This window comes from Lotus japonicus, chromosome 6, assembly GCF_012489685.1.
Source record: "Lotus japonicus ecotype B-129 chromosome 6, LjGifu_v1.2".
NCBI lineage: Eukaryota > Viridiplantae > Streptophyta > Magnoliopsida > Fabales > Fabaceae > Lotus > Lotus japonicus.
In genome coordinates, this window is record NC_080046.1 from 51,921,598 (window position 1) to 51,936,787 (window position 15,190).

The window sequence follows — 15,190 nt, forward strand, 5'->3', positions numbered from 1 at the left end:
TTTAGTTAAGTTAAATATATCTAATTAATAAATTTTTATTCTTATTAGCTGATCTGAACCGTTCAAATTAAAAATATTAAATCCACCGGTGGATAGTTTAACTGAACCACCATGGGTCATTTTGAAACTAACCCAGGCTAGGCAAAACCCAATAACATTACTAGTTTACTACATTAGTATAATCTAATCATTTGTGAGCTACGCAGAAACCCTTAATTTCATTAGTGAGCTCATGTATAATTTTCTTTTGGACCATCTTCGAAACCAAGCTCTATCTAAAACTTGGGAATTAAATATTGACATAAAATCATGAAGAAGTTGAATCCAATCAAAGGAGATTGCCCAATACTTGTAGTCTTGAACCACACCATATCAAGGCATGAAATTGATGTAATGATTATGTTGGGGGAGACAGGGGAGCATATGGGCCGAGGAGCAAGACTCCACGGGATATCGATGCAACATCTTAACCCAAAACCTTAAGGCATTAGGTTTATGAGTTACATCTCTTATAAAGTCTATCAACCCTTATACCGTCGTACTATCAGCTCTGATACCACTTATTGGGGTGATAGGGGAGCCCATGGGCCAAGGAGCAGACACCAAGAGATATCGACGCCACATCTTAACCCAAAACTTTAAGGCATTAGGTTTATGAGTCACATCTCTTATAAAATTTTCTCCTCATCCAAATTTAACCAATGTGGGACTCCAACTCCGCACTTGAATTCTTAACGGGTTACCTGTTAACCCAGGTCATGAAATCCATCTCCAATTAACCTGAATATTGGGGATGCATGTGGAAAACCTTGGGCCAAATTTGTGAGTGCTTTGTCCTGCATTGTTCTTACACCACAAGAGTTTCGTTGATTTCAAGTTTTATAAGAGAAGGAGGAAGCCTTTCTCCCATCATATTCTCCAGCTTCGGACATTTTCTAATTGTTAACGGTTGGAGGGAGGTGAGGTGGAGAAGAAGATCCTTGCAGTTCAATGTCTCTAAGCTTGACATTCTACTTAGCTGCAGAGTGGTGAGGGAGGGAAACTAAGGCAACAAACCTTCTTTTGCAAGTGACTTCGCACTCTCACATGGACCACCAATGACAAGAGTGGTGAGATCCCCCTGGTGCAAATTGATTGATCCAATGTGCCTCATTAGCCTCTCACAACTCCAGATTTCAAGTGATATCAAGTTAGGGGGAAGACCCTCTTCAGGAAACACATCAATTTTAGGACAATCACTTATTTGAAGATGTTTTAGCCTTGGCAGAAGAGTATTCATTTGAGAAGGCAATGACTTCAACTTGTTGCATTAGCATAAGAAGACCCTGAAACCAGTCATGTTTGGTGCAGACAATCCTTCCACAGGAAATATTGGGGCAGCCATGGTCGAAGTTAAAATATGTTCGGCAAAATATGTAAATTTTGGTTTTTGATTTTCAAAATGTAAATTTAAAAAAAAATTTGTTTTGCGAAAATGGTTAAATTGATTTTTACCTTAATTTCATCTAATTTTTAAAATCACAAAAGACGGTTTTGTGGTTATAGTTTTTAATTTCACCACAATCACATCTGCCACCACCACCGCCACCATCAACCTCCACCTCCATCGCCGACAAAACCACTGATACCTCTGTCCACTATCACCCCCACCACTACCACAAACACTACTTCCACCATCACCATCACCACCTCCACTACTAATATTTTCTCTATTGTACTTTCATTGATTCTAAATAATTTGTATCACCTTCTCATCAATATTTCCTTTTATACAATCGTATTATATCATTTCTAGTATGCTCATTTACTCATGTTAACATTCTAATTTACGCTTCTCCAACATTTTTCTCATTTTGTTTCGTCAAAGCCTACCATTCACTATCATAGAGCATATGTATGATCATATGACTAGCTTCTCTCATTTTCTCACTTGGTTGCACCCTTTGTGTGTGCTATAAGAATGCTAATCTTCACCACACCATCATGATGTGAACTCATCATAACTGTTGAAGGGATTGCTAATTCAATATTGGTGCTCTTTCTATGAAGAGGACATGTATGTATAATATCACCAACTTCTTTATTAAAATGATATGTACAATTGATATTTAACATATCTACATAACTATTCTACCAGAATCCCTAAAAAGAAAAGAAAAAGAAGCAAAATTTACGGTGCATGTTTGGAAATCTTCCTACAATTGATTTTAAAGACAAAATCAATTTTGAGGATAAGCTTTCATGAGAAGCTTCTAAATGATAGAATTAATTCCGGGAAAGAATAAATTGATCCAAACATGCTAATTATCTTCTTTATTCTTTTCTGAAAGGCTTATAATTTCTGATCTCACTATCTGGGGCTTGGGGGAACACCCAAGTCATTTGATAATTTCTTGCATAACTGCATAAGAGAATTGTATACACATATTAGCCTCAGATTGTCTGAAAAAAGGAGGAGAGAGAGAGAGAGAGAGATGGTATATATATACCTGTCTATATACAGAAGCATCTCCATAAGACTTCCTTAGTTCTACTACATACAATGATGGGCCTATTTCAAAAACCTGTTATGTTTGAAGTGAAGTTAGTTTCGTAATGTCAGAAATCAATACATGAAGATAGCTGATGATACATAAGCTATCAGCATTAGTATGAAAAGTTTAGCTCAGTATCAACATGCATTTACCTCTGCTGCCACTGAGAGGCTACCTAGACTTTTCTGTGCTTTGTTCTCTTGTACAACTTTCAACTGAAAATTGAAGTCACAGTGACAAAATTTTAGCCAAACTAATACTCAGATCATCTGCATTTGTGTTGAAACTTGAACTACTAATATTACTCACTGACCTTTCCGTTTTTCTTTTGGACTCCAAATCCCATTTCTGTTACAATTTCCTCAATCTTCTCTGTCAAATCTTTTGGTGAATAGTTTGATGTAAATCTTATCTTCCTTTCAGAGACATCCTGAAACACAAAGTACATTAAGAGCTAAATTAGGTGAACTTTACATTGCGCGAGTGGTAAATACTACTAAATAACATTAAAAGTTTAAAGCACAAGAAGGTAAGCTCAAAATACAATGAAACAGTTATCTTTCATCCTCCTCACCTCTTTCTCAAAAAAGCCAGAGAGGTCTAGGAATGAAGACATCCCTATCAACTGAAACGCGTTGATAAGTGTTGGTGGTTCTGGACTCTCCTGTTCGGATCTAGGTGACTGTTACCAAGAAAATTGTTCTGGGTTAGTGGCAAAGAAAGAAAGGAAAAAAAGAAGTAAAAAGTTGCACTAATCATAGATGAGATGAACACAGATATCTTGAAGTTAAGAAGTTTACCAATTCATGAATGGATAAGGCTTCATCATCTATGTGCACATGATCCTCTTCCTCATCTTCTTCAGGATTTGCTGGTGTATAGCCTTCCTTGAACCATTCATCATCTTTGATCATATCCATTGTTATCCGTGTTTTAGGATTGGGATCAAGAATCCTCTTTACAATGTTCTGAGCACCAGGTGACAGCCATTTCGGTATCTGAACTTCTCCCTTAAAAATCTATAATCCCTCAGAGGAAATACATCACAGTATTAGTGCATAAACCAATTTTACCACACAACATAGAAGCAGCAAGCAACATACAGCAAATATTCACCTTTTGATAGAGAACTGCAAGATTTCTGTCATCAAAAGGAAGGTATCCTGTTAGAATCACATACAAGATAACACCACATGACCATATATCTGATGTTGCACCATCATAGCCCCTATTGGCAAGAATCTCAGGGGCAACATAGTTGGGGCTTCCACATGTTGTATGCAGCAATCCATCTTCCTGAAATTTTCATAAACTTAGTCAATCACCAAAATTATATACTTTGTCTTGAGCCCGTTTGGATACAGACTTACTGGAGCTTATTCGAGTTTCTCTACTAGAAAATGCACTAATTAAACTCCAATAAGTGCTCTTTGGTTTGCATCCAAACGGGTAGGTAGAATATCTTATTCTTACTCTGCAATGTTGGGGTAAAGCACTGAGGTTAAAATCGGTTATCTTTATGTTCCCTCTGGAATCCACAAGAACATTCTCTAGCTGAAACAAGATATCATTTTTGTGTCAAAAAATGCAGGCCATGTAACCCTATAAAAATTGGAAACCATGAAGTTAAGTTTCAACTTTCAAATACAGCTCCACCATACTGGACTATAAGAGTTCTTAATTAAAAGTTAGAGAAAAAACCTTTAGATCCCTGTGGAAGACACCTTTGTTATGGCAGTAACTCACACAATCAATCAACTGCTGGAACATTTTCCTACCATCAGCTTCTTTAAGTTTACCTTTTGATGACTGTGAAGACAAGTAGCTCATTCAATATCATTGCCAATAATGTATAATAACATGTTTGGATTAACTTATTTTTGTCCAGAATCAATTTTAACACTAAAAAGCAACTCACACACAAAACAACTCTCTATGATTGATTCTGACTTTGTATAGAACCAATTGTAGAAAAATTTCCAAATATGCGTATGTTAATAAAAAGCAAATGCTACTTACAATTTTGTCAAATAACTCTCCCCCATTCACGTACTCAAGCACCATATAAATTTTGGATTTGTTAGCCAAGACCTGCATAATCAAAGGTATAAATCACAATAATTAGAACATCAAGGTTTGAAGGCAATTTTATAATTCGAAGTCCCATAATTATTTATAAGAAAAAAAATCACAAAATGCAATTTTTATATTTGTCCTTCTTGGAATCATGTGTTCACTAGCTATAGCAAACACACTTTTTTTACCAACGGGTAATAATCATGTCACTACGAGTTCTCGCATTACATGATAAATGATTGGCCACGAAACGACGCTCAATTCTTGTGGGCGACGATCAAACCTCAACCTACCACACCAATGATATAATGACACACCTAGGGTGGGACCATCTATTTTTATTTTTTTTTTGTCTACTGGACTATCTGATCTGAATAATGATATTTTAAGCATAAGAATATATGGTTAGGACGGTTAGCAGAAACAGTTTGGGCCCTCCAAACAATTGAGGACCTGTAAACATTAAAATAGAGCCATAGTGATCCACTAATTGATACGCAAGCTTTTATTATAAGTTCTATGACAAAAATAAATCTTTAATCACCCTTATGAGATTCAATTTTAAATTTAATAGTCTTACAATTATATATTAATCTAGTCACCGCCCTATGTGGAGATAACACTGTCAGGTAGACTTAGATAAGAGCAAAGACCGAATTTTAATAAATAAATTAACTATAGGAGTCATTTAACCATATGCTTAACTCTTATTTCATGTTGAATCTTTGAAAAGGCATTAATGATTACAGCAAAAGTTGGTGGGCAAATTTGAAAATGATTGATAGAAATAGAATAAATTATGCAACAATGATATATACACACCTCTAGTTTTAAACACTTCATTTCCACCTATTTTAATTTTTATCTCTCCCATTTTATCATCTATCACATCTCATATTTTCTCCCTCTTATTTTTTCTTTTTTTTCCTATCTCTCTCCTCCTCCACCTCTCTCCACTTCATCTTAGAGGTGTGAACAAAACATTATTCTAAATTAAGGGTTAAATTAAGAACATTTTTATGAATAGCAGCTAAAAATCAATTCAAACATTTAAAGAGTGATTTCAGTACGTAACCTCGCCGCCACATGATCTATTTTCTATACTCACGCGTGGAACCCACCACGAGCTAAACCAATAAATTATGAAAGCTTCTAGTGGGACTAGCTAACTTTTTTTTCAACAAGTATCAATCCCACCACCGATATACATAAGATTAATCTCTAACTCATAGACCATATCCATATTAAATGAATAGATCGCTCTTAACATATTTTCTCCGGACCCACAGCCTAAGAATCAAACTTCATCAATCGATTGTGGTATACCTTATCGGTGACAAGGTAGTTTTTTACTTGAGAAAAACTCATGGACAGCCATGATGTGCAAAAATAGAGAGGATATGTTATATGAGGTCAACATTGCACAAGAAAATACACCTTTCAATTTCAATTATTGAATTTGGATTGAAAAGGAATGCACTAGTGAAATTCCAAGCAAAAAGTCGAAATGTGTATTGCAAGGTTCAAAATCGATAAGAACCAAGAATGATTCCTAACGTGTTTTGATGGATTATTATAACTTGCTTCAGAATTTAGCATCACCACTAGTTTTATTCAATATTTATCATCCCTTTTCAAAACGGCATGTCGTTACGGTTCCATAAAGCAACTACCTTCAATCAAAATAAAAAAGTCTTTGGGGTCCACCAATCCAATAATTGGAAAACACTTTGGTAATTCTAGAATTCATCATTTAGATTTCAGTTGAGTTCAATATGGATTTACATTGAAACTAACTTGTCAAAATCTTGTTTTTCCAATTCATGGTATACTCACTAAGGTAAACTCTAATTTCTTTACTAGTGAATTAAGATATGTGAAATCAAGTTTGTGTTGGGTCTAAACCAGGCATGCATTTAAGGAATTAGTTTAAACGTGCACTTCATACATTCAAGTCTACTTGAATTCAGCAATGTGGGACACACAGAACGTGCCCCTATTACAAAATGTGTGAGTCTCGACGTAGAAGATGCAATTATTGTGGGGAACTGTGGACCTAAGCTGTGCCTAAGCTGTTGGGGGATTAGGGGGATTAGGCTTCTCTCAATGAGTGTGTGAATGAGACTCTAAAAACAACATGAAATGTGTGTTTTAAAACAACATGAAAAGTTACTTGGAATAGCTTTTGTAGAAAGTAGGAAAAGTGCTTCAAGTTCAAAACAATGTTGTTAATGGAAACTCGCCATATTTGGCAAATAAAAGATGGTGGATTATAGCTGTATATTTCGGAGAAGAGCCAAAAATTCGCCATAAGATTTCAAATAACACTCTTCAAAATAAAAAATGAATCCAAACATAACATAAGGAGAAATTCATTGTATGCTTAATTTCATGGTAAAATGATCTCAATTAGAAGTAAATACAAAATCATTCTAAAATGGTCCATAGATTATAAACTGTGATTTATGTCACATTCTATTTCTAACTTTCTATAGCCAATAAGTGGGACGAAAACTCATTTTCTAAAATGGTCCATAGAGTATTTATATGCCATTTACTTGAAAATAACTAAACGCTAAAAACATCATTTTCCCTTAGACAACTCTGTTTTTTTTTTTAATGAAAACAAACAAAAAGAAGAAACGAAAAATTGTGCTTCTACTATTAGTGCAAACTTACTTTACCGGAAATCAGTTAATCATATGATGTTTTTCTAATTATACTTTAAATTGTTACTGGTTGCAGATAGAGTCATGTGATGTTACCTCATACAATCTAACCACGTTTGGATGCTTCAATAGCTTCAAGGTGGATATTTCTCTCTTTATCTGCAATTTCAATTTTCAACCAGCATTAGCCAGATTGTAGCTAAATGAGTTTTGCTATGAAAAATGAAGATTTTAACAACAAAATAATTAATAGCATTGGGTTTGCATCTGGATTTATTAGGATCAGGGGAAGAGAAAAGACATGAGTTTCACACCACAAAGTGAAAACTAAACCCAATCAGAGGACCACAACAGAGGTTTTCAGAATTTGATTCATATGATGCTCATTCAACTCAACCAATAAATAACAACAACATCCGTCTTATCCCACTAAGTGCGGTCGGCTATATGAATCGCACTATGCCTTTGAACTTGATCAAAAACTAAATAAATTATGAGGGATAATATTGAGTCAGGCTTAGAACCAGACAAATGAGGAGGGTTGTGTTAGGCCTTAGAAGCCAACGGAAAATCGCAATCAAACTCAACCAATGAATACAAAAACCAAATTTGAGAAGCTTTCAATTTGCAAAACCACAAACCAAAACAGAAAAAGAAAGATCCCTAAAACAAAGACAGGGGAAACAGAGATAAGAAGAAAGCATTAATGGGTGACAAAATTGAAGAAACCAGTACCTGATCAACGTTATTGGGTCCAATAATCTTGTTCTTTTCAAGGATCTTAACAGCATACAATTTCCCAGAATCTGTGTTCTTGGCCAACTTCACTTTTCCAAAATTGCCTTCCCCAAGTGTCTTACCCAACTCGTATTTCCCAAGTCGCATTCCCTGCCCTTCTTTCTTCTTCTTCCCAGCAAAGTTTATGATCACCATTACCAACAAAATAAACCCTTTTGCTTAATCTCTCCCTCTAGCCAAAAGCAATGAAACCAAAGTTGGAATCGTTCTGGCTTGTGGGGTTCTTTGCTTGCTGTTCAGTTATGTAAAATATGTGTTGTAACTTGTGAGTTAATAGGGTGTAACGTGTGTAAACCACCAGGTGAAACGGTTTGAATAGGCAACAGAAAACGATTCTGCTATATTAAGAAAGATCAAATAATTGAAATCAGTGTGTGAAAAATTGAGTTTATAGGATTACTAGGATTGGATAAAAAAGGTTGAAAAAAACAACTCAAATCCCGCAACCTATGCACAAGATGAGAAGGCAAATCAAATTGTTGGTTGGATATGATATGTTGATATCTGTTTTGTTTTGAACTAGTCTCCTATAAATACTTCAAAAACCCAATTATGATTATATTTTATTTTAGTGAATTATTATTTCAACCATTTTGCATTAAATAAATAAATAGACTATTCATAAATTTAATTGGTCCAACATGGATTCCCTACACGTAATTAACCGCATGACACGCGCAAGTTTTGGCTCTGGAAGATCATGCTCTTTGCTTAATTGTGGTGTTGTTGTTGAAGTCTTGGTAGAATCATGCTTGGAAGAATCAATTTGGATTTAAAAATGATATTAGATAAATAAATTTCAAAAATTGGTTGTCATTATTTTTTTTGTTTTCAAATATGTTGCGTAATAGGGTGTTAGCAACAAGTGTGGGTTAAGTAAATCAATGGATAGAGTATCCGGCATCATATTAAGTTTTTATACACACATTCAAAGATCAAACCTGAACTAAATAACTAGATGTTTAAGAGTTCAGTTATATATCAGCTATATTAAAATTATTGAATCTAGAAGAGAAAATTCAAAATAAAATATTATTTTGGTAAAATTATTTAGATATAATTAATGAAACTAAAAGAGAAAGTTGAAAATAGTATATGTAGATATGAATTGACATGTGAGTAACTCTAACCACCTTTATCTATTTTTTTTAAGAACCTTTATCTATCTATTGATGCTTGTACTTTATCATATGTTTTGCCGATTAAAAAAAAAATCTCTTCAGAAAACACCCGATCATTTTTTAATTAAAGCATTTTTCGTAAAAAGAAGATTTTGTAGAAGTGAAATAAGCTTTTCACTTAATTTAATTTGATTATTACATATCAACGAAGTGGCACATCTCATAATTGTCATTGGTTGACGGTGTAAAATTTATTTTTAAGAAAAAAATATTAAAATAAACTTAACATGATTTTCTTGAACAGTACTAATGGAATAATATAATTATACAACTATTTTGGTAAAAAATAATTTTACCTAAGTTTGTACAAAATTTGATACTAAAAAGGAAACGCCTAACTACTTCCAATGTTTAGCACAAAATGTTATTTTCCTCCAACAGAATATTGTACCTAACAATCAAATTTTCCCAAATTTCATTCTATATATACCTCCAAAAATTATTTTTGGCAACGAAAATCATAGCCACTATGATGTACTTATGCTGCCTAGAAGAACATGGATTAATTTCGCCAATTAGGTCTAAAGCCCAACCCCTGAATGGCCAAGGCTTAATGATTGAGTGTAATTCACTTGCTGGCACATGTTGTATCCCCGCGTGTCTCTGACAATCTTGGCACCTCTTGGCATACTCCATACAATCTTTCATAATAGTAGGCCAATACATCCCTTGTCGAAATAGGATCCATTTCATCTTGATTCCTGCCTGGTGGGCACCACATAGCCCGTCGTGAACGGCCGAGATCGCTATGAACGCGTCGTCTTCACTTAAACACTTCAGTAGTGTTCCGTCGACGTTTTTCTTGAATAGCTCGTTTCCCATGATGACATAGCTCATTGCCCTGTATTTTGTCTTTCTATCTGTAGTACCCACAGGATTTTGCAAGTAATCGACAATTGGCTTTCTCCAATCATTAGGTGCCATATTGTCAATGACCAGGATGTCGAGGTCAGAGGGGTTTAGTTTTTCTTTGACCTCGATAAGCTCTTTTAACCTACATTTATCGACCATATATCCTGACGCGATTTGTGTCAATTCATTGGCTTCTTGATTGTCCACTCTGGAAACGTGACCTAGCCTAGCTTCGTCGAATTGGGCCAACAAATTGCTAGCTTTCGTGTAATACCTAGCTAGATTTTCACTAATGCACTTGTATTCCTTGGTAAGTTGCTTTATTACCAACTCAGAGTCCCCTTTTACGACGACATTATTTGCCCCAAGGGCTATCAGGATCTCGAGGCCTGATGTTAATGCCTCATACTCAGCCTCATTGTTTGAGCAGTTACTCTTAATCCTAAACTTGAATTTCGTGGGGATGCCCCTTGGGGATACTATGAACATCCCGATCCCAGTGCCATTCTTATGGCTAGAACCGTCGAAAAATAGCTTCCAAGGTTGGATGCCTACGTAAGTTATGATTTCTTGAGGCAAAGTATGGTCTGCCAGGAAGTCAGCAATTGCTTGTCCCTTAACTGCCTTTAGTGGGGCATAAGTTAGTGAATACTCGGTTAGGGCTAAAGCCCATTTACCAATTCGACTATGCAAGATAGGTTTGGATAACATGTGCTTTATTATATCATAATGAGAAAAAACCATTACATCGATTGGCTTTATATAATATTTCAGCTTTACACAAGAGAAGTACAAGCATAAACACAATTTCTCGATCATGGTGTATCGAGTTTCTGCATCATTTAACACCCTGCTTAAGTAAAATATGGCTCTTTCTTTGCTATCTTCATCTTCTTGAGCCAACATGCTTCCGATGGTTCCATCCGTGGCAGAGATGTACAGCTTCATTGGCTTTCCTCTTATAGGTGGTGCCATTATAGGTGGGCTAGACAAGTACACTTTGAGTTCATCGAACGCTTTTTGATGCTCTGCTTCCCAGCGGAACGCATCTTCCTTTTTAAGTCGAAGAAGTGGGGAAAATGACTTGGTCTTCTCACTGAGGTTAGCAATGAATCTCCTTAGGAAGTTAATCTTTCCCAATAGTGATTGCAGTTGTTTCTTGCTGGTTGGTGGACTAGTGTCGAGAATGGCTTTAGCTTTGTTCTTGTTGATCTCGATGCCCTTTTTATGCACCACAAAACCCAAAAAATCACCTGCAATAACACCAAAGGCACATTTAAGGGGATTCATCTTCAAGCCATATTTTTTCATCCTCTCAAAGGATTTCCTTAGATGCAACAAATGGTCATCCCTTGATGGGGATTTCACCACAATGTCATTAATATAAACCTGCATGAAGGTTTCTATAAAATCATGAAAAATGGTATTCATTACCCTTTGGTAGGTCGCGCCAGCGTTTTTCAACCCAAATGGCATGACCACCCACTCGTATGTCCCCAAGGCACCAGGACATCGAAAAGCTGTTTTCGACACGTCCTCTTCTGCTATGAAGATTTGGTTGTAGCCTGAGTAACCATCCAACAAGCTTAAGTATTCGTGACCAGCAGCTGAATCCACCATCATCTCAGCAATAGGCATGTGATACTCGTCTTTTGGAGTGGCAGCGTTAAGATCTCGGAAATCTATGCAAACTCTCATCTTTCCATTCTTCTTGATTACTGGAACCACGTTGGCTAACCAGTCCACATATCGAGCTGTTCTGATAAATTTACACCTGAGGAGTCTTTCGATTTCTTCCTTGATTTTCACCAACACATCTGGATGGAACCTCCTGGGCAATTGCTTGACTGGTTTCTTGTCTTCTTTGATGGGTAACTTCAATTTCACCAATTCTCGACTGAGGCCAGGCATTTCATCGTAATCCCAAGCGAAACAGTCTTTGAATTCCTTGAGTAATTTCACCATCCTGTCTTTTAGCTCCGGGTCAATGAGAGCACTGATGTACGTTGGCCTCTTTTCTAAGCCATCACCCAGGTCCACTTCTTCTAAAGGGTCTTGCGCTTCCATTTTCTTGGAAAAATCGACCACTGGCTTCTCGAAGCCCAATGGGCCGTCATCATAGATGCAATCTAGCCTCAGATTGCAAAGGTCCTTGAATCCGCATTCCTCGGCACTCTGCTCGTTTTCTTCTATGCACGTGTCATCCTTATTTGTTGTTGCCTCCTCCTGAGGTGTCAATTCGACGGGCAGGATTGAGACACTAGCTTCATCAATAGCCATTTCTTTGGCCATCCTCTCGGCCTCCAAGGCCGTTCTTATTTTGTTTTCGGCTGGGTAAGCCGAAATTCGAGCCATGCTCGAATTAATCATCTTTATCATTGGCTTGCCACCCAACAGTGGCATCTTTCTCTTCATCACTGTGCCATCCACTCATGGCATCAGGTTTGCATGCTTCATTGAGGTTTAGGCCCCGGATGGGATCCAACGTTACTGAGTACTCTGAGTAGGGGTTGAAGTATTGGTTAGCCACTGTGTCTAAAGGAGCAATTGTGGCTAAACTCTTCTCGAAATTCTTCTTACCAACGTAGCTTGTTTCTGCTAAATAGTAGCTTTGATCTGCTTGTACATTTTCGACAACTCCATCAGCTTTCCAAATGGATATACGTTGGTGTAAGGTCGAAGGCACTGCCCCCACGCCATGAATCCATTCTCTTCCCAGCAGCAAATTGTAATTGGCCTTTGAAGGGACCACAATGAACAATGTGGAACGGGCTACTGTTCCTACGGTTATGTTCAACATGATTGCCCCTAGGGAAGAACCTGTCTTTCCTTCATAATCAGAAAGCACCATGTCATGTGAGATTAGATCCGCTTCAGTTTTACCTAACTTCCTGAGCATAAATCCGGGCATGAGGTTGATTGCAGCTCCCCCGTCGACAAGGACTTTGTTAACACCCTTCTCCTCGACTTTGGCCCAAACAAATAACGGTTTCAAATGGCTCTTCATTTGCTCGGTTGGCCTTTGGAAGATAGCTCTTTCATCTTCGACAGATCCTCTCTGCATCACATAATAACACAAAGGATTGTCATCTGGTTCGTCGTCGACATAGTAGTCTTCCTCGCTTTCAGTGACCTCTGAGATTCTATCGAATTCTGCAGGTAGGATGGACACGATGCAGATGATGTTAAGCTCTTCTCCATCACTGTCGTCGAAATCTTCGAGCATGTCTTCATCCTCATCTTCGACAACATCCTTCCCTTTTTTCCTTAGCTGGATTTGGTGGTACGGTTGTTCCCTGTTTGATGGCGTGGTCTAGCTGGTTGATAATCGACGCCACACTAGGTTCATTGCGAGAGTTGTCTTCTGGCTTTATGTCCCATAGTGAACGGAACTTGCCACCTCTTTCCCTCTCAGCTTTCCTTTTCCTCAAAAAACGCCTGAACTGAGTCCTGGTCATTTGTTCAGGAGCATAGTAGTTCCCAGAGCCATAGGAGTAGCTTCGTGATACGCGGGAATTGTTGATGTAAGAGGATCCCTGGCCTAAGTCGATTTTCTGCCACTTAGGGTATGGTTTTGGCCTTGGAGGCGCTGGCCCGAACCATTGGTTTCTTGGCAATCCAGCATTGGGGAGGTAAGTTTTGTCTTTATTGCTTGCTTTCTGGCCTTTATGGCCATCGAGTTCCTGGTCTCTCTTGACCCACTCCTCGTGAGGGTACTTCAGTCTCCTGGATACAGGAGCCTTCCTCTGATAATGCCTTTTCATTTCTGAATCTTGATAGGCCTTGGCTGCGGATTTGTCGAAAACAGCGCTGCATCGAGGGCACAGCATAACTTCTTTCTCGCCATTTTCGCTGCGGGATAGAAACTCGACAAGGGTTTCTCCAGCCTTGGGGTAAACCTCTTCCAAGTTCACTTCTTTCTCAACCTCTGGTTCTTCGACAGCTATGTTTTCTTCTCTTACTTCTCCCAGCGTCAAACCCAGACCCAGCTTTTCGGAAATGTCGACCATGCCAATGTAGAAAGGCTCTACATAGTTGGCCTCAGCTATCTGCAGTGGATCAGAGTCGATCTTCATTTGACTTTTGGCTTTTTCATCATACTTGAGTCTTCCTGAGTCCAATGCCCCCTGCACAAGGTCCCTGAAACGAACACATTGTGAGGTCCAATGACCAAAAAAGTTGTGATATTTGCAATATTTCTTCCCTTTCCTTTGTTCAGGAGAAGGAAGTTTTTGGTCTTTAGGGACCACAAGCAAACCATCAGACACAAGTATATCATAGATTGCATCGCATTTGGCCACATCAAAAGTATAAGTTTTCACAGCAGGAATCGTGTTCTTGGGGTTTTCCTCCCCAAGTTTGTTTTCACGTGGTTTCAATGCTTTACAAACATAAGGATCCCCTGGCTGAAGTTCAGCCAGGCTGACGTCATTCAAATCGACGTCCGCAGGGACTTCTCGATAGACACATGGACTCTGACCTACTGAATCCGCATCTATGTACGCTACCTTCTCCTTCTTTGGCCACTTAGTAGTCTTGGCCCTTTCCTCTGACTTTTCGGCCTTTAGCAATTCGATGTGCCTCACTCTATCTGCGAGCAAAGACATATCTCGAATATACTGAGTGTCGATCTTCTTTCTAATAGAATACTCTAGACCACCAGCGGCTAAGACAACTAGCTCGTGTTCAGGGACATGGGTGAAACATCGAGATTTAAGCATCCTAAACCTGTTTAGGTAGTCATCAATAGGCTCTGCTGGCTTTCTTTTAACACTAGCCAGGTCCTTCAAACTTACTTTGCACTCTCCCCTAAAGAACTGTTCATGGAAAATTCTTTCCAACTGGACCCATGTATGGACTGACCTAGGAGCGAGGGTGGTGAACCAGGTAAATGCATTTTTGGTTAAAGAACTCGGGAAGTACTTCATTTTTAAATTTTCATTGATGGCTAAGTCTCCTGCTTCGATTTGGTACCTGGCTATGTGTTCTACCGTGGACTCTCCTGAATCCCCCGAGAACTTAGTGAATTTGGGGACCTTCCAGCCTCGAGGAAGTTCTGATTCGAGAACCTCCTCTGTAA

General features: G+C 37.9%; 1 protein-coding gene across 1 annotated transcript; it reads right to left on the reverse strand.

Annotated features, from left to right (window-relative positions):
• Positions 1-2,057: 2,057 nt before the first annotated feature.
• Positions 2,058-8,584, reverse strand: LOC130723683 (CBL-interacting serine/threonine-protein kinase 1-like). Its single transcript, XM_057574795.1, has 12 exons — positions 8,015-8,584; positions 7,376-7,438; positions 4,554-4,625; positions 4,236-4,343; positions 4,008-4,088; positions 3,651-3,830; positions 3,335-3,553; positions 3,109-3,216; positions 2,848-2,964; positions 2,687-2,749; positions 2,490-2,564; positions 2,058-2,401 (listed from the first exon to the last, which is right to left on the reverse strand). The coding sequence occupies exons 1-12, from the start codon at positions 8,210-8,212 to the stop codon at positions 2,351-2,353; spliced, it is 1,335 nt and encodes a 444-aa protein (XP_057430778.1). The 5' UTR covers positions 8,213-8,584; the 3' UTR covers positions 2,058-2,350.
• Positions 8,585-15,190: the final 6,606 nt, after the last annotated feature.